The 19,418-nt window shown below is 39.4% G+C and overlaps 1 protein-coding gene across 1 annotated transcript; it reads right to left on the reverse strand.

Annotated features, from left to right (window-relative positions):
- Positions 1-13,275: 13,275 nt before the first annotated feature.
- cbln4 (cerebellin 4 precursor) lies at positions 13,276-18,890 on the reverse strand. The gene is made up of 3 exons (XM_076984056.1): positions 18,021-18,890; positions 14,333-14,449; positions 13,276-14,037 (listed from the first exon to the last, which is right to left on the reverse strand). The coding sequence occupies exons 1-3, from the start codon at positions 18,303-18,305 to the stop codon at positions 13,840-13,842; spliced, it is 600 nt and encodes a 199-aa protein (XP_076840171.1). The 5' UTR covers positions 18,306-18,890; the 3' UTR covers positions 13,276-13,839.
- Positions 18,891-19,418: the final 528 nt, after the last annotated feature.

Genomic DNA, 19,418 nt, shown 5'->3' on the forward strand with positions numbered 1-19,418 from the left:
CAAAGTTTTAATTACATCTCAAAAACATCTAAAAAAAAAAAAATCTTTATCACAAAATGAGCTCTAAATCTTCCAGTCCTAGCCGAACCTGACACCCAGGTGCGTGTTGTGTGTGTTGTAACTTTACCTCTACTTTCATGGGCGCTGGCCACTAGGGGGTGAATAACTTCAAAACTGAACAGTGTTGTAAAATTCCTCAGCTCAAGTCACCACGTGACATTTGGTCCTGAAGTAGCTTTTCCAAAACAGTGAAAACTGATGAACTCCATAATTTATCATTCATACTTCACACTGTCATCTGCCTCACTCATGTTTCAGCTGTAAGCAGATTTATACATTCACACATAATCCTAGTCCTAGTCTCAGTCCTAATCTCACTCCTAGCCCAGTTCTGAAAACTGGCAAACAGTGGTCTGAAGCTCCCCCTTAGTTTACCTAGCCTGTAAATATCTATTTATACATACTGTATTTATTTCTGTTGTTGCAGTCATTGACGTAATTGTGAATTACAATTAATAATCAGAATCATTAAATAAGATGTAAAGCCTGCATGAATGTTATAATGCATCTGTCTCTGTGGTTTACACTCCTGTGAGTCAAGTCAAGTATTGTCAATTTTGCATATGTACAGGACAAACAGAGAAGTGAAATTACATTATTCTCCTTCCCAAGTTCCAGCAAAATAACAACACGAAAGTACACTGAGAAGTAAAATAAAATTATAAATAACAAGAGAATGATAGACAATAATAGACATTAACTGTACAAGGTCACAGATATAGACATACGTGCAACAAGAGACACAAAACGGGACAAAAGTGCAATACAAGAGTAGTGAACTGTATGTACTGTATATGTATGTAGTTCAGTCTATTGTACCTGGTACTTGGTAGTTGTGGATTGGCATTCACGCATCTGTTCAATTTCTCCAGATAAATGTGATGTATCACCTTCTGTACCTTTTAAAGATGCCACTAAGTACCACCATGTAATTTTATCTCCATAAAATATAGATAAAAACCTACCTGTTACAACCTACCTTCTAACTGTCACTATTAGGGTTGTGGACAAAAGATCCTTTACTCAGTTTTTTCCTATACTTTAAAATCAGCATTGTTCTCAAATGAAATCCTGAAGCGATAAATGGACATCTACTGTTAGGGTAAAGTCATTTAAGCACAAGTTGAATCCATTAGGGTGATTTTGCTGAGAGAGAGAGAGAGAGAGAGAGCTGTTTGCTGCAATAATAAAGACCTGTTTCTTTTTAATTGTAAAAAGCTTCCAAAGACCTGTTTCTTTTTAATTGTAAAAAGCTTCCAAGCTTGTCTCACTGGCTAGTTACCATGGTATTCGCTGAACTGTTCAGACCTGCACTACTAATTAATGCAACAGAAGGACATACTTGATCAAAATCCACCAGCACACACCTCCTGACCACTCGATCAAAATCCACCAGCACACACCTCCTGACCACTTGATCAAAATCCACCAGCACACACCACCTGACCACTTGATCAAAATCCACCAGCACACACCACCTGACCACTTGATCAAAGTCCACCAGCACACACCTCCTGACCACTTGATCAAAATCCACCAGCACAGACTACTTCATTACACATGTAAATCTTCATTCATTTATTATATCGTTTACAGTGCACATTTCTCTATCAACTTTGGAAATAATCTTAAGACCTTAAGATATGACCCAGAGCTGTTTCCATCATTGTAAATATGCCCTCCTTCTGAACTGATCGTACTGCACAGTTTCCCAAGGACAGTGGAAAATAGCAAAGAGCAGTTCTATGATGTTATCTTCACACACCATGGCCCAATACTTTATAGGCCAGTCTTACTTGTCTCAGTTTTGCTCAGATAAGAACATCTATTATTAATTGGACAGTATGTTTTACAAATCCCATGGATTTTGTGGATATTTCTATTAATTGTGATTGTGAGTAAAGTAATATAAAAGGGTAGTGCACAAGAGAAATCGAATGTTTCAGAAAGAGGTCCTTTCATCAGCTACACTATGTTCAACACATCAATTTCTATGTATTTATAGAGGTATCATGCTGTTTCTCTAGAAATATTTTGTACTTCACAGCAGTTTTGCCTACTTCTACACCTTTACCTACAATGCACTGCAGATACACCCTGTAGTTACAGTTACACATCTTCACATATTGTAATCACAAAATGGACACAAATATGAAAAAAGAAAGAGCTACTAAGGTGACAATTGTACGACAAATAAACACCAAATAAACGCTCTCCAGACTCTCACTAACATGTCAGTGATGTAGCGGTAGTGGAATATCTACCCATGTGACTATGCTGTGAATTGTCCAGTTTAGAAATTGAGATCTATCTACAGCTGTGAGTGATGGGAATCAGCTTTTAATAAGGCCTGAATTGAAAACTATAAATCTGCTCTTTAAAGTTACAGAGAGGATTATTCATGCCTTTATGTCATTGGACTATTGCAAAGCCTCGGTCAAGGTACTATGAGACGGCTTCAGCCGGTTCAAAACACAACAGCTCGTGTACTTACGTAAACGAGGACTCCTCTTCTGTCTTCTCTTCTCTGGCTCCCTGTAAAGTTTAGAGGACATTTAAAAATTCTGCTACTGATTATCAAGCATTGCATAGTGATTATTCACCCCCTAGTGGCCAGCGCCCATGAAAGTAGAGGTAAAATTACAACACGCAGATGGGTGTCAGGTTTGGGTAGGGCTGGAAAAAGGTTTAAGATTTAGAGCTCATTTTGTGATAAAGCATACACACTAAAGGTTCAAAACACAACAGCTCGTGTACTTACGTAAACGAGGACTCCTCTTTTGTCTTCTCTTCTCTGGCTCCCTGTAAAGTTTAGAGGACATTAAAAAATTCTGCTACTGATTATCAAGCATTGTATAGTGATGCTTCGGTGTATATTTGTGAATTGTTGTTACCCTGTTCAAATGCTGGGGCTCTGAGGTCCTCTGCTCAGGGGATCATAGTAGCCCCAAGGACTAAGGAAAAGTGAGAGGGGGATTGTGATTTCTCTGCTTGTGCTCCTACGCTGTGGAACAGCACCTATGGACATTAGACATGCGGCATCGAAGGCTAAATTTTATGCCCTGGCTTTTGACATCGGTTCGTAGACAATTGCTGTATTATGTCTGTTGTTGTTTTAACTTATTTGTGTATTTTATGCCATTTTGTCTATTTTTATTGATATGTTTTATATATTATTTCTGTTTTGTGAAGCACCTTGTAGCTTTGCTTGGAAAGATGCTATATAAATACATTTTTACTTACTTACTTCTTTAATCATAATCCTTTACACCTAATTTGTGGTATAAGCGTTAACAATATGGTTTAGGACTGGGCACTGCCATGGACAGCACTGACTGTAGAAATGGGAGGGGTGACCTTACACTGAACTGAACTATTTACAACCTCTGAATTCTATTCTTATAAGTGCTGGGCTTTCCATTTGTAGTGAGGATCCAGCTACAGGTCACTTGTCATACTAAAAACAAATGGTATTAGGTTGGAGATTTACTCTAGCTTTATCTCTGTCAAGAATAATAATCTTTTATGATTTTGTTGCGCTCGCCTCTCTCCAAAGGCTGAGGGTGGGAAAAAAAATATTGCTACAAATACAGGATTTTGGTTTGTTTTTTTTTTCTCTACCTTTTTTTTTCATTTTCTCTGTCCCAAATGCTCAAGATCAGAATGTAACCTCCTACATCCTTTTGAATCAGGGTGTCTGTTCTCTCCGTAGTAAAGCACACGAGGAATTCCCCTCTATTGACTCCTGTCGTCAACAGCTGCTGATTGGTTTGTTTCTTTAGATATAAAAAAAGCAGCAAAAACATTCTTAGGAAGTCAAAAACGGTTTACAACTGTTCCTAGCCAACCATTTTTATCCCATGTGACTGCTATGCAGCACACATTTTTTAAATAAAAACTGCACATTCTGCCTAAATCAAATAAAGAATGTCTGGTCTGTAAATAGTGTGAGTTCTCAGTGCATGCCCTGACCTGGAGTGCCGTAAAGTATTCAGATTTACAGAGCTACGTATATGAACCTGCTCTAGCGTGTGCCTCTTAGCACTTAAACTGTGGATGTTCTATCTGTATTGATCACAGCCATTGCATTCATTTGGATACTCTAATGTGTACATGGTTTAGCAGCTTCTTTGCTATCATGTATACAAAAACTGTGGAATATGAATTGTTTTATAATAACAGATTTCAGATTAAATTATTAGGCCCGTGAATTGGGGGTGGCATCCTGTAACCCCCTAACTGAATATTTAAATATTGAGAAGTCATGAGTCATGAGTGCACACACACACACACACACACACACACAGTAATTGCACCCTGCTGATTCTTATACACTGTGCAGCACCAGTCCCTAATGTAAAGATTATGGCAGACACAGATGAGATTCCTTATGTCCAGCATTTTTGTGTGTGTGTGTGTGTGTGTGTGTGTTGGGGTGTGAGAAGAGGCCATTTGATGGATGGCCAAAGACCACGTTTCCTCAACCTCAGCAGCATTGTACGTAGTCACGGAGGTGCTGAGAGGGAGACAGATTGGGAAACGCAGCAGACTTGGAGGAAAGACAGAAGGAGAAGAGGACATCACAGGCCATAGCAGCTTTGGCACAGTGAGCCCACGCCAGCCGCTGCTGTGTCTAGCAAGGGCAGCCCAATTTGCCTCTGAGCTATCTGGACCAGAGTGAATTCCAACTTCTCACTGCCGAGAAAAGGCGAGACATATGCTGTTATCCAGCTGGATAACAGCCATCACGCGAGATCCAGCAGTATCACCGCACTTTCTCCACAGGTCACCAAGGAACACTCTCTCTCTCCTAATGTCCCCTGACTGTTAGCCGAGTCCCACTCCCGTAGCCGGCCCGTTTCCTCAGGTGGCTGGTTAAAGAGGTAGAGGTGGCAGGTCTGGCTGGGACAGACAGCCAATCATAAGTCTGAGGAGGGACATTTCTTCCCTGGAAGGCACATGGTAGCGCTACACTTAACGATGCTCACCAGGCCCCGGCCCTGACCAAGAAACCAGGAGATCCGTCACCGAATCTGCTGATAGTGCTGATGGGCATGTGGTCTGCCTCATTACCATCTCTGTATCCAGGTTTATACTATTAGCAGGTATGTTTTATGCATCAGTGTCAGTGCTGGTGGGGACCCTATAGCACCTTATGCACAACATTCTCAGCTTGTACAAACCATCGCCTGCTTATGCCTCATTTAAACTTTAGCAAAGTGTTGCTGCCTAACATTCTTGCAAGAACATCTTCATAACTCGACATCTTCATAAAAAACAAAAACACAGTGAAAACAGGCTACAGAGAGATACGCTTGAGCAGCCATAGAAAACTAAGGGAAGAAAGCAAAAACAGGGGGTTAAATACATGAGTTAACACGGACTAACAAGGAACTAAACTGGAAACAGGTGTAAGTAATGACGAAGGGCAGAGAAGTTAATGAGGGGGCTTGAAAACGGAAACAAAACAAAGAGCACATGGAACAATGAAATACACGAAAGTGAAAACTAAAGAAATCACACGAGGTAAAGAAACATGGACACTAGTGTGGAGCAAGTGTCACATTATATAAATATATAAATGTAACCATAATGCTGTGCACATGATGGACACCAAACAGTGTTGATGATGAGCAATTTTCCAAAAACCTGAGGTTGTGCTCTTTAACTGTCTAACAAGTGTATTTATTTCCTTAGCACTGTAGTGAAAGTTTCTGGTGAAGGGAATATAAAACCCAACTTCTCAGACACATACAAATTTCATTTCTTATGATCCAGCAGTGTCTGTTATTATTAGTTTTGTGGGGAAGAAAAAAAAGCTAATTTGGGAATCAGAGGGAGATAATTAAAATGCCAAGAAGGTATCCCCTGAAGATTAGCTATCGTACTCCAAACGGCTAAGACACTAGTGCAAAAGACATTCAGATGTATTGCCTGAAAACACCAGCAATTCACTTAACCCTGCTTGAGGAAACAACTTCTTTGCCTCAAGAGAGATGAAAAGACTGAGAGATGAGAAAACACAGTGAACACTATCCTTTGCAAACCTTGAAATATGTAAAATAAAGGTTAGTGACATAGAGACATGACTTCCTTAATAATGAGACTTACTGTATCTGAACGTAGTCCTGTTTTTTGTTTATATTATTAACACAGTACCCCCTCTCTCCATAAAATACTCTTTAAAGTGCTTTAAGTTTTAAACATTTGTATATTTGTACCATATGGCAATATTTGTGATTTTTTACTTTGTCCACTGGTCAAGGATGTTACAGCTTTGTCTGCTATGCATATTTCACTGTTGGTATCTGTTAAAATCTTTATCCTGCTTCACAAAGCCAGTCAACAGGCTGTGATCATTTCTATGACAATCAGTTTAAACATCCCTTCTCACCTTGACAATTTCAAGCTACAAGCTATTGTCTGAGTATCGTGCAATTCTCAACGACCCCATTACAGAAAAATACAGGAGTGTCAGCAATCTCTGGCTGCCCTTATATGAAAGACTGTGACCAATATTCATGAAGACCCATCTGAGCAGATGGGCTGTAATATGCTGCATTCAAGCTCTGCTCTTGAAATGTTTACTGGATTGGCAGTTTGATGAGAAATGCTAGATTATTAGATGTCAAGTCCGTCTCCCTGGTAGGGCCTTTTTGAGACAATAGCCTAGAGCATGAGGCTATTAAGGATGCCTGATGGCCTATCACAATAGTAGATTATCGTAGAAAACATTTTAACATTTGTTTGAGTGTACTCCTAAAAAGTATAGATACAACAACATAACAAAACTTGAAGATGCATCAAATAGCCTGCAGGATTTTTGTAATATTAATCTTGATAATAGAACTTGAACCTTTGTAAATTTTTTGTTTAGCAGGAATTCAATCCTTTGAAGAAAGGTGGTCCTTGAGAACTGACCATTTTCCAGATGAAAGGCATCCATCAGAAGATTGGTGGTGAAGCGGTATTCTGTGCCTGCGTGGTGTTTGACAGCGCAGCATGACTTAGAGATGGCCGGATGAACTCCTGTAGGAGCGCCTCCTCTGCTGTATGTGCACATAGGAGCAGGAGTGTTTGGAGTGCATTTGCACAGGTCATGAGCCAATAGATTTAAAAAAATGTATTTTCCCTAATATAAAGCATGTAGGGAATTTTACATTTCTTATTTCTTAAAGACATTGTCTTTAGGAAGATGTTCAGTGCTGATATTAAGATGCTATGAACCAGGATATCATCTGGGGACATGAAGATGGTTATAAAAGTTATGAAAACAGTTCATTTTGCATCCAATTAATGTGTGTACTGGGGACGGTGTGCTTTTAATAAAATATATGAGCTTTTGATGTCTACAATTGAAAATGTGATTTGGTTATGACATTAGCAGCAGAGGCTAGGGAATGACTTGAAAGTGTCAAGGAGAGAAAAGTTTTCAATGTACCAGAGCACATTGAAGCCACCTTCATGACTTGTAGATGCTTTTAATGAAGTTACCTGAAGCATAGTGCATCTTTATCCAGTCCCTGTTTCTAATGCTCCGCCAGTAATTAAAATCACTTAAGAAAATACAAGGATGTAAATGACAAGATGAATCTGCATGGTCAAAATACAAAAAAATGTTTAACCACAGAAAACATTTTTGACATTACAAACAGCATGGACTGCTGTGGTGAGATATAACTACAACATAACATAAAATAAACAATTTAAGGAACATTAATGTGGCTTGATCAAAGTCTATAATGCATCTATTAGTAATGCTACAACTTAGCAGCGAGGCCATTTCAGTGGTCCAACAGTGTCCAGCATCACTGCAGCTGGTGGGTTTGGAGGAGACCAGAACACAGGTCTCTGGGATCAGGGAGAAGAACGATGCAGTGTCTTGATGGCAGCATGGTTCTGTATCGACTTAATTTACACTCATCAACCTGTTAACCAGAAGCACACAACTGCACCTGACGTCTCCACGGTTACTCTACACCTGTTGTACTGCTGTGTTTTAGAGGTGTGCATTTATTGCCATGTTCAACTTGAGCGTCACTTGATATGTTATTTCTAACGAATAAATGTTTATGATAAAATGGGAGGTAAAGTGGACCTGTGTGCTCTTGTGTTTGTATGCATTTGGAAGAAAAAGTTCTTATAATTTCAGTTACACTCAATGTATTCTCAGTTGAGTCTGAATACCTTTGGCAGGTTCTTCTGTAAGTATGAGTCTGCACTATATTAGATGCAGATTTGTGTGTGATGTATTTTCAGTTTTCAGTAAAGCAGTTGCACTTTATATGAGGAAAGGGCTTCTTCCATTACTGTATGATTATATATTTCTAGCCACACCTGAGATTCTTCCCCACTGTTAGTTTTTCTGCCGTAAAAGAGCTGCACTGTCAATTTTCCAGCCCATCTGTAAAACTCCAACTACTCTGCCAAACAATGTTTTATTGGCTGTAGTAATTCCATATGCATACATTCATTTAGAAAAGACATTCGTTTGGATGTCACAATACGGTGTGCTGCTGTTGTGTTTTATTGAGCCATCTGCATTAAATCAGCTGGGTGCACTATAACCTTGAACACGGTCTGAACCAGCAGTGCCCGTCAAACTCGACATGCTGGCAGAATATGCTGGCTTATGGTGTTTGATTTAGTTCCTGAATCAGTCAAAATGAATGAGGTGGCAAACCTCTGAAATATATGTCATGCTTCTAACACAGATTAACCCCAATGTTCAAATATAATATGCAATTTGGATTTGTAATGGCCAGTGTTATTAAGATAATGTAAATTTATTTTATTATTCTTACCACAAAATTTCTTATGGGTTTTTAATTCAGCAATATACTTTTGCCATCTGAATAGTGTTATACTCCAAAAATTGGGTGTGTTCACAATAGCAAACACAATATGAATAATGGATGCATATTTTTCACTAATTACACCAGCTGTGAATAATTACTTTCCTGTCCATAATTACTCAGAACCTCTGCTTGTCTCATAAGCAACCTAAAAGGGTCCTGTGTCTAAAGCTGTGCTATAGCTATAGCAACACTAGACCGAATTTGAAATGGTGAAGTTTTGAGAATGTGTTGTGTGGTCAGTGATTTTTGTTTTATTTCTATACACTGACATTTGCAGTTCTTGCATTTCATCTATCCTGCAGGAGCTGATGACAGAGAGAAGGATACATGTATGAATTTTTGGATAAACCGATAGATGAATAGACTATTGATGAATTCGACAATTTTTCTAATATTATACACCTCACACTAACTTGAAACTTTTTTGTTTGTTATAGAATTGCTTTTCTTCAGTCTTTTCTGTCCCTGTCTCAGTGGTGGTCACTGTAATAAAGCCAGTGTTTAATATTAAATGAGGAGACTGTAGTAAATAGGGACTTTAGAAGGAATCCCACAGCTAAATCCATCCTACCTGTTAAGGGTAAGGGTTTTGCTGGCTGTTGGGTGCTCTAATGTGTTCTTCCTTGAGAAAAACAAATTTATCATTCTTGTACCATGTGGGAGAATGGCCAAATTGACCAATTATTCAGAAATAGAAGTGCAGATTCTGCATAATGTCACAGCTTCCAAAATGTGCAGAACTGGCTGTTGTCTGATGAGGCATCCATTTAGTGAGGTTTCTTGGCATCCTTTTGTTACTCTGGGGTGATTTAATACTTGAGAGTAATTGGACTGGTGCTGTTTTCAGTATCGAGGTTCACAAGCAGAGCAAGAAACTTTCTCAAGGAATGAGGTAATTATGCAAGAAATGGAAGCGTGGTTCCGTGTGTGAACACATCTGAGCAAGTGATCCATCAGGAGTTGCTTATATCTGACATGCTGTATTGTTTCTACAGACAGAGGGTCAACACTGCATCCACATCACTTATAAAGAGAGCACACTGCTTTTAAAGTCATCAGAACGGTCTCAAATGTTTTTAAATGTTTTTTAAGATTATTGCATTTAATTAATGTGTTTCCTTGTTTATACAAAGGACTGGGGAATGAAACAATATCTTATCAAATGTTTTTTTGATACTACTTTTTTTTTTTTGCTTGTTCTGTGTGATGATGAAGTTCACATTTTCTTTTAAATGTATGTTACTTTTGTAAGGGCATTTTAGCTTTAGATATTAAAGTACAGTTAAAACTCTATATATTATATGAAACAATCCTTGATATTAACAAAAAGATCTTGACTTAGGCCCAGGATGTTCAGTTCTCCCAAGTGACATAAATTAAAAAGGTCTGCAGAAGCACTTTGGAATGTGTTAATTTGCAGGTTTGTTTACTGCAACTACAACTATATCTCTGATAGGTGCTCTTGCTTAGTGCTTTTTTTTGCTATGTAAGAGGTGTTATAAAAGGTGGTGTTCTATTTCTAATTATAATCTTGTGAAAATAATGGTAATATCCCAAGCACTCAGACATGTAAAATAGAGCCCGCTTGTAACACATTTAATGGAACCCTTTCCTTGTAGAACCTAAAATATCACCACAGCTCTGTTGGGGTACAGTGTCAGAGCGCGTGGATGTCTAAAGGAAGTTCGTTTCCTCCCACAACCTTAAGTAGTGACTGCCCAGCTTTCAGTCAACAGGGGACACAGTTAATCACAGATGCTTTGATTTAATTGGACAGAAACACATTATGACTCTCTAAAAGCTTTTTGAGAAAGTCAGTACCAATGCAACCATGTATGCAGATGCATTTCAATGATCACTAAATCCAGTTACATGGACTGTAACAGTGCCGTCTCTTTTCCAATAATGCAGTGCTTGAAATGCCTTTGTGTGGAGCATTGCATTATGGGTATATTTATATAACGTTTATGTATGTGTTCACAATGCATTCTTATTTTGCCTTTTTTTTCACACAATCAGAGATCTGCCAATCGCTGGCACAGTCTGTTCTGGCAGATGTGGTGGATGAGAATCCAAAAGATGGAAGGGGGTGTAGAGGACACCGGCCCCAGACTGCAGATGGGTTTCCAGGCCGCACACATGATCATGATCACAAATGAAAAAGAAGGTCCAGTGGTCCAGTCCTCCTCTTCAAAACACTGCAGATATCACTGCCATGGCCGCTTTTGGCTGCTGAAGATGTATGTCTCCTAATGTCCAGGTCTATATAGATGTATGTCTCTTAATGTCCAGGTCTATATAGATGTATGTCTCCTAATATCCAGGTCCATATAGATGTATGCAAAAATCAAGCAATACAATTCCTTACAGTTTCCTTGATGATTACATACATTTTGCTGTCTTCTGAGCAAAAATGAACAAGTAGGTCAGATACATTGATACATGGTGACAAGAATTATTTCAGTAGGGAATTGGGAAGAGGCCGTGTTAAGCAAATAAAATGTGATTTCATTAATGACAAGAATCAATTCAAAGTCTTTAACATTCAGCCCCAATTGTCAGTTGGCTAACAGATAGCCATGAATTACAATATCATTCCATTCTATGAGACATTTATACCAACCACAAATCAATACACTGTAGGCACTCTGCTCGGCATAGTGTTCACAGTCCGATCAACTGAACAGCTTCATTTCAGCTCCTTAAAATGACTGACATATGAAAGTGCTGTCTCTCTGTTCAGCTAGATTGGCATGGTTTGTCTACGCACAATATCATCTAGGCCTAAAGCCTGAAATTTGAGAGATTCTTTAAATACAATGGAACAGTATGCAATAGTGACATCTGATAAAAGAGTATTTACAGAAATTAATGCCAGAGAATGAGCTGTTTGATATAAATAGTAGCAAAATATCCATCATGATTCACAAACCTATGGCGTCCAGCACTGCGATTAGGACAGAGAATGTTGAGAAAGCAATTTCAGGATTAATTTGCTATGTCATCTTGAGAGCCTTTACTTCAAAATACGTGCAGCTGTGAGCTTGGTTTCTTTACGTATGTGAAGAGACTTCATATCTTTTTAGGGTCTTAAGTTCATTTCAAAACAAAAAGGGTTCTGTAAACAGACATAAGGGAAAGCCATACACTCTATTTACATATTGCACCCAATGTAAACCCAAGTCACAGTTTTAAATAGACTAACAGTTTTGGCACCCCGGGTAGAGACTTTCCAAATGTCAGTTCCACAGATACCCATGGAGCTTACAGACTAGAAATCAGCCAGAGGACTCAGATACATGTGATTGCCCAGCTGTTCCCAATACGTAATATACCACTAATAAAGCAATCTGGCCTAATGTAAGAGTCACAAGCACCTTCAAACGAGCAGCTTTTTTATAAAAAGCCACATACTTTTTTATGAAAATATGTATCATATCTCATACTTCTGTGTGGAAAGTGAGTCCATCCATCCCAGAACAAATGTTCTAGAACACTTTCTAGAACACATTCTAGAATAACACGTTCTAGAATCTTGATATTTCAGCAGTACTCCTGCTGCTGTCACTCAAGTTATCCCACGTCCAGGTACCTCAGTCTTCTTGAAGTCATACTTTAAAGCATCTCCAAACAGGTATGATGTCTTTGTGTTATGGTAATGGTCACATTTGCTGTAGATCACCCTGTCTTGATGCACAGGTGCTCAAAGCACTGTTGCCAACTGCAGCATTGTTAAATTCCCAATTTCTCTGTTAAGCAGTAAATCCTAACATGGTTAGGAATAAATTAACAACCAGAATCTGAATTTCAAAACAGATTCCAGAAACAGGAGCACTGATTCCAGGTCAGTGTAATAGTGCTGTTCAGAATTAGAGGTTAGATTTAGACTAGAAAGGGTGGTATTATTAAACAAACGAGTTATCAAATCTTCAATCATATTAATATAGAACTGATAAACAAAGGGTAGCAAACAAGTGTTTACTGGTTCAAGCAGTTAGGTCCCTTTTTCAGTTTACTCCGTTTATTGTTATTGTTAAGTATTGCTATTTATTGTCGTTATGTAGTTTGTAGAACAGTGAAGTATAGCAGAGATACTGTAAATTAATATGTAAATACAAGTTTCTATAGGCAGTGACATGTAAAAAACCCAAAAACCTGGGCTTGGTAATCATTCACAGAACACACAGACATCATAGACCACTGTGAATTGAACACTGAGCAAAAAAAAAAAAAACTGTAAACCTATATATATATATATATATATATATATATATATATATATATATATATATATATATATATATATATATATATATATATATATATATATATATATATATATGTGTGTGTTTGTGTTTGTGCGTGTGCGTGGTGTGTGTGTGTGTGTGTGTGTGTGTGTGTGTGTGTGTGTGTGTGTGTGTGTGTGGGTGTGTGTGTGTGTAAATATATATATATACACTGAGACACTGTCTTCCTGTAATTCCCCGAAGAAAATAGTGCTTGGTTGGCACATAAAACATATGATGCATTAACCGCACATATGACCCCACAAGAATCAAAGAGCAACCAATCATATCAAGTGTGGTTACATCGAGAAATAAACACTCATCCACAGCGTTGACAGAAAAGACACCAACTGTCTCTGCTGAATTTGGGAAATATATGAAGGCAACAATGACTTGCAGCAGATTCCTAGATGTGGTTTTGCTTCAGGATAAAGTGGAAACACACTTTCTGGACACCATGTTGCCACAGCAGTATTTCTTCCATGGTTGTCTTCTCCCTCCGTAAGGTGACAGTTAATGAGTGTCTGGAAGAACACCTCCGTTAAGGTGCTTCTGGGTTAATGCTGATCAGTTACACAATGACACAATGTTGACCCGGTTGTGAAGGTGGAGGCCATGGTGGCTACGCCCCCTTCTCACAGAGGGAACACGAGAAAGCCGGAGAAGGTGGAGTACTGCCACCCACCCACCAGGTTTCCCTTCTCCAGCTTCAGGTATACCTTGTCCTCCTTGTCCAGGTAGAGGAGGACACTGTTGGTGGCCGCCTCCCGTGTCACGTCCTTGTCTCCGGCGAAGGCCGAGATTACCGGCCTCCCGTTCAGCATCAGGTTCACCTGAGAGGCACAACAGGACAAATCCGTATGAAGAAACATGCGGCAAACATCAGGGCCAAACAAGAGCTGCCTGTACTGTATCAAACACAGGGGAGAGTTGGCAGCTTCGCTGGTTACACTGCTCGTCTTATATGACATCTCCACTTTGGGATTAAATCAACTGGTGCCAGAAGCTACTACCATTTTTCTCCTTTTCCCCCCCAGAATGATTTGCTATGCTTTTATAATGGCTCTGAAATTGCAGTTGTAAAAAATGAGTGGCTGTTTTATCTGTGAAGTATCATGTGTCTCTTACCTGTATGGTTTGGCTCTGATATACTTTAATAACGTGAAAGTTAAAACTGTAGATCCCTTTCCGAGGTGACAGAAATACAGATTCCAGTGTGAAATAGTTTCCTATGTTGACAAGAACCTGTAGGGTGCAAAAATATTTTACAGGTATCAAAGCACAAAATTAACTAAAACACTAATGCCACTGTGGATAAATATCTTAACCACACTGTACAATTATGTATCATTCAAGTATTCACTCCTTTGTGTTCACCCTAGAATGAAACTATAACCCTTGAAAATGTTGGCATGAGATGAAAATAGTTTAATTCCAACATGCTCTTGTGCGTTCCTGACAGCAAAGAAAAGGACCAGGGTTTTTTATACTCGTTTTGATTATGAGTCACCTCAATGCTGTTTGGACTCTCAACTGCACAGCAGAACGCTCTTCTGAAACATCTCAGACTCACAACTATAGGACAGTAGGCTGTGAGCCATGGTCCATTCACCATCACGTGGGATCGGTCCAGCTTGACATGCCGACAGTTAATGCTAATGCACCCCATGAGAGATTGAGGTTCTCTTTAAGAGGACGGGATGAATTGAGTGGACAGGGGTGTATGTGAGACTGTAATGGGTTGGCACAGGTTATTTGACATCATGTATGTAATTATATATCGGTTATGTATGAAATGGGACTGGCAAACGCTCATGGGTAAAGACATTTATGTTTTCACTTAAAAAATTAAAGAAGCTGGAAATATAAAATGGTCTTGTTTTATAATGTTCCTAAAGACTTCTCATATATTGGATGTGTCTTTGTTCTTCCGCCTCTCTGTGCTCTTGGGACAGGGCTGTGTGAGAGTTGTTGTGGTACTCTATTGTCTCTTGGGCCGCTGGGGGACTCGGGCTTTATTGTGCTGTCTTTGGCTTGCAGAGATGCTCAATCTGATGGTATAGGGCTGTCTGATGGGGAGCTAAAATAGGTAGACCTTCTATTTATGCTTTATGCAGTATTCAAACCTGCTTATGTATGCTTTTTAAGTATGAACATTTTACATTAATTATATATTACACATGTAAATTATATATATGGCTATTATTACACTAAATATATGTACAAATGTAACTATATGTACAATGTATGATTTCTGACTATATTTATATACATTCCTCTCCAGTGTCCAGCATTAGTTTGCCAACAGGAGGAACCATTTTCCTTGGTGCTGCTTTTCAGCTCTATACATAATGACCTGTGATCAGTTCTGAATACATGTATCTGGTGCTATTAAAAAACATACCAAAATACTAACTGAAAATAAACACAACAGCATAGTCCATGCCTGTGCTAGGGTACTAGCAAATTAGAGACTTTGAATGTATTGATATATTATATTTTAGCATAATTAGATTACCTTTAAGAAACTACTCATATATTTGCATAATAAATATGCTGTTTAACTACCAAATGGATTATTGCACATTATGTTTCACATATATATAGGCAGTGCAAATTCCTGCTATGTTGTATGAAGGAAGGAATATGAACAGAAACTCTAAAGCAAGCACACAACCCTGCAGATGGCATGTTTTTAACCTCAGATCTGACCCCAAACCCACAAAGCTCTGCTCTCTCTGGGATCCAGATAAGGCTCACTTGTCTGTTGTAGGCATATCTAGAAGTACCAGGTAGCTCATAAGTGGACACACCACAGTTCTTTAAAAACCTCGCCAGCCTGGTCTGGCAAGTGTAGGAACAGATGGAGCGCCAATGCCACTGGTGTTTGTCCCACTGGGAGAGGGACTGGCATCCTCTGAGCCCTTGCACAATACATAGCAGGTTAGCATAGCCTGACCTGGTGCCAGCATAACTCAGAAAAGAGTTACATAAAGTCCTCAGGAGGCCTCAATCCATGGTACAGACGGAGTTAGAGAGCGAGTCAGGCAGCTGCGTGGACGCCTGGTTGGTGGGATGATTTGTGGTCTGTGCGTGGGGGATTTTACAGAAACCAAGGGCGGAGAGCGGCAGGTCAGGCCGGCGTCTTTTCTAGGTTATTTTTCCCCCTTTGCCCCTACAGCCACAGTAATGAGTAGGGAATAATAGGTCCTCAAGGGGAGTATACGCAGTGCATCTCAGCAGAAAAGAAGCTGAGTTTTAGCTTGTGTCATGCATCAAAATGTACATCTATTAGCACTGTCTTTGCAAGAAGAGACCAGTGAGGGAACACGAGAGAATGGGCAAATAAATCGTGGTCTGATATATGGCAACATATTGCATCGTTGGCTATTCATATATGGTCCACCAGCACTACTAAGACGCATGTAAGACTTTTAGGCCACAAAAGCTTTATTCTGTCTATTTACATTAAGTAATTACCCTACCCAAGTGATATGTAACTAAGAGGGAAAAAAGTATATATTTAAATGGAAAACAATACTTAAATAACTTGATATCTTTATCAAGTCTTTAATGTCTTTAATCTTTAATGTCCAATGAATCCTAAGACATTCAAAGCCACTTAGCCTCTAGTTGCTTATCTTAGATTGATCATCTGCTTTAATGTTTCTTGAATAATTGAGCCTTGAATTTGGCTAAGAACACTAATTACCACAGGCGTAGCTTGTGCAGTGTAGCTGTTATACAAAAGCTATCAGTGATTATGATCATATGATATGTATGCAGTCATCCCTATATTAAGTAAGACATTGTAAACGCTGTCTTTGAATTTCTGTCAGACGTGAAGTGAGAATGTGCCTCTGGTTTCTGAAACGTAAGAACAAATTCTCTAGTGAATGACCGAAGCACGAGGGTTTAACGAGACATATGCGAATAATGTGATAATAAGAAAGCCGTGTTGTGGTAAATCAGCATATATATACAAGTTTACCGTGTGGCGTAGAGTTATGATTAAGAACGACATAAATAGAAAAGCATTACATAAAAAGAAAGTGATAAAGAAGGCATTGGAGCCCAGAATTGAATATAGTTACTGTAGCAACTCAGTCGTACTTTATCAGTGTAAGTGTAAGTTTACAGACTTCATAAGGTCTCCATAGCCTTCTATAACCTAGTCTGTTCTGGAGGCGATTAAAGCGGGTTCTCCCATTTTGACCCAGACACCTCCAATCTGATGGCCTATAACTGTTAAACCGGTGTTTGAGAAATTCAAAATGCAACCAATCTAACCAAGACTGTTTTTACGACTTACAAAATAGAAAGAATAGCCTAAATATCCAAACCTACGTTTACAAGAGAACACGCAAATGTTAACAAACATATTTTGCAGACTGATACCACTTCACGGAAAAGATAATTGTAATTTCACGTGCATCTGGAAAGATAAACCCGACATTCTGCAGTGATTTCTGGTGTTTGTATCTGGTTGTTATTAAGTGGATACACAATTCAGAAAAGATAACTAATCATCTACCATGCAAAACGTGAGATTGTTATTACTGGATTATTTTATTGCTGGATTTCTACGTGGATTCCTATGCCAGTCTGACCAGTAGTACATAATTGCTTAATACCTGAACTTCCTTCAACCTATTAGCTAACAATTAAATGAGTTGGCGTGTTTTTTGGAATGCACGTCTAAAACATAATCTAAACAATTAATTATTATGTATTTGGTTAGTAAGAATATAACATGCTTGTATACAGACAATAAATATTTGTCCAACTTTTCAATGAAAAACCTAAAAAGCCTTACTTGGTCGAAGTATATGATCCGTGTTTTATTGCTCATCTCGGACGGTTCGTGGTTGTTGCTCCTCAGGGCGGAGAACGCCACCTTGGAGTTGGCGGCGCGCACCGAGATGCCGAGCGGCGAAGACGCGCCTTTCCAGTCCGTGGCCGGATTAGAGTCACACACCACCAGGCATTTGCCCTCCAGGACGATGGGCTCAGTGTCGTTCTGAGCGACGACAAGTTTAGTGATTACGACGAAGCCGATTAAAAGTGCCACATGCTCGAGTGTCGCCTTTTTAGACGGCATTATCACCGGTACCGCACCGACTTCCAGTGTCTTCCAGCGGGTCTCCTCGGATGCTATAATGCGCCTTTCGATGCGTCTCAGAGAGACATCCGTGCAAAAACCACCCGCCGAATTCCTCCAGACTAAACTTGCGGATTAACCTTGCATAAATGCACCATCGCTATTAATTAGGCATTGTTTCAAACTTTCTATCCGTGTGTTTTGCTAACGAGTCGGTGGGTTTCAGTGTCTCAAACTCCAGGATGCGGGATGCAGTGATGGGGAGCTCCGTCAGCATCCGTGTCCCTATCAGTGTGTCTCATCACTTGGAGACTCCGCACAACCCTCTATTCCCTTTAGTGATCTGCTGCTGGGTCGAGGGAGTGCACTTAAAATTACTCGCAATGCACGCGCAATTATATGCACAATTAATCAAATTAATTTGCACCGAGGAAAAAATGAAAAGCAAAGAATCCGCGGGTTATTATTCCCTGTGTGCGTCTCCATCTCCCTCTCTCGGCTACAGGTATCAAGTTGCAGAGCACCGTTAATGACACTCGACTGGTCACAAAACTCCACCACAGTAGCCCCCTGAAGAGAAAGCTACAGGTGGGTTTAATAGCGGGTCGAGAGGCAGGACTCTGCGCCCGGTTCTGTGTAATATAGCCATGCCTTTTGATCGCCCTGGTCGTGACATGCGATATGAAATCTGGTAACTCAGTGGGCCAGTGGCGGTGTGGAGTAAAGCAGCCTGCTGAAGTAGACACAAAAAGAATGAATATAGTGCAGATGGGACATCAAATCGTGTCTGATGTCATTCTCTCAGACATAAAGCTTGAGCATTTCAAGGTTCTTCAGTTTCTCTCTAATCTAAAAGCCCTTTTCGACGGGCTCCTCGGAAGTTAGGTAAAGAACCATCAACGTCGCGATTGCGCAGGAAAAATGTATACATGTAATTTTATCCTCACAACCTGAATTAGCCTTACATTCTATCACATTTGTTCAGGTGGCCTTCTGGATATCTTTACAACGCAGCTGTTACTCTGACTTTACTAGGCAGCTTGTCTTTGTTTGTTTATGGACACGTTTGAAGAGTCGCCTGTCTTTAGGAGAATTTATTTCAATATTTGAAAC

This window comes from Brachyhypopomus gauderio, chromosome 21, assembly GCF_052324685.1.
Source record: "Brachyhypopomus gauderio isolate BG-103 chromosome 21, BGAUD_0.2, whole genome shotgun sequence".
Taxonomy (NCBI): Eukaryota; Metazoa; Chordata; class Actinopteri; order Gymnotiformes; family Hypopomidae; genus Brachyhypopomus; species Brachyhypopomus gauderio.

Coding starts and splice junctions, on each gene's coding strand:
- cbln4 (XM_076984056.1), bottom strand. CDS start 18,305: ATGCCGTCTAAAAAGGCGACACTCGAGCATGTGGCACTTTTAATCGGC. Junction 14,450..18,020: donor GGATCATATACTTCGACCAA/GTAAGGCTTTTT, acceptor TGCACCCTACAG/GTTCTTGTCAACATAGGAAA. Junction 14,038..14,332: donor ATCAGAGCCAAACCATACAG/GTAAGAGACACA, acceptor TGTGCCTCTCAG/GTGAACCTGATGCTGAACGG.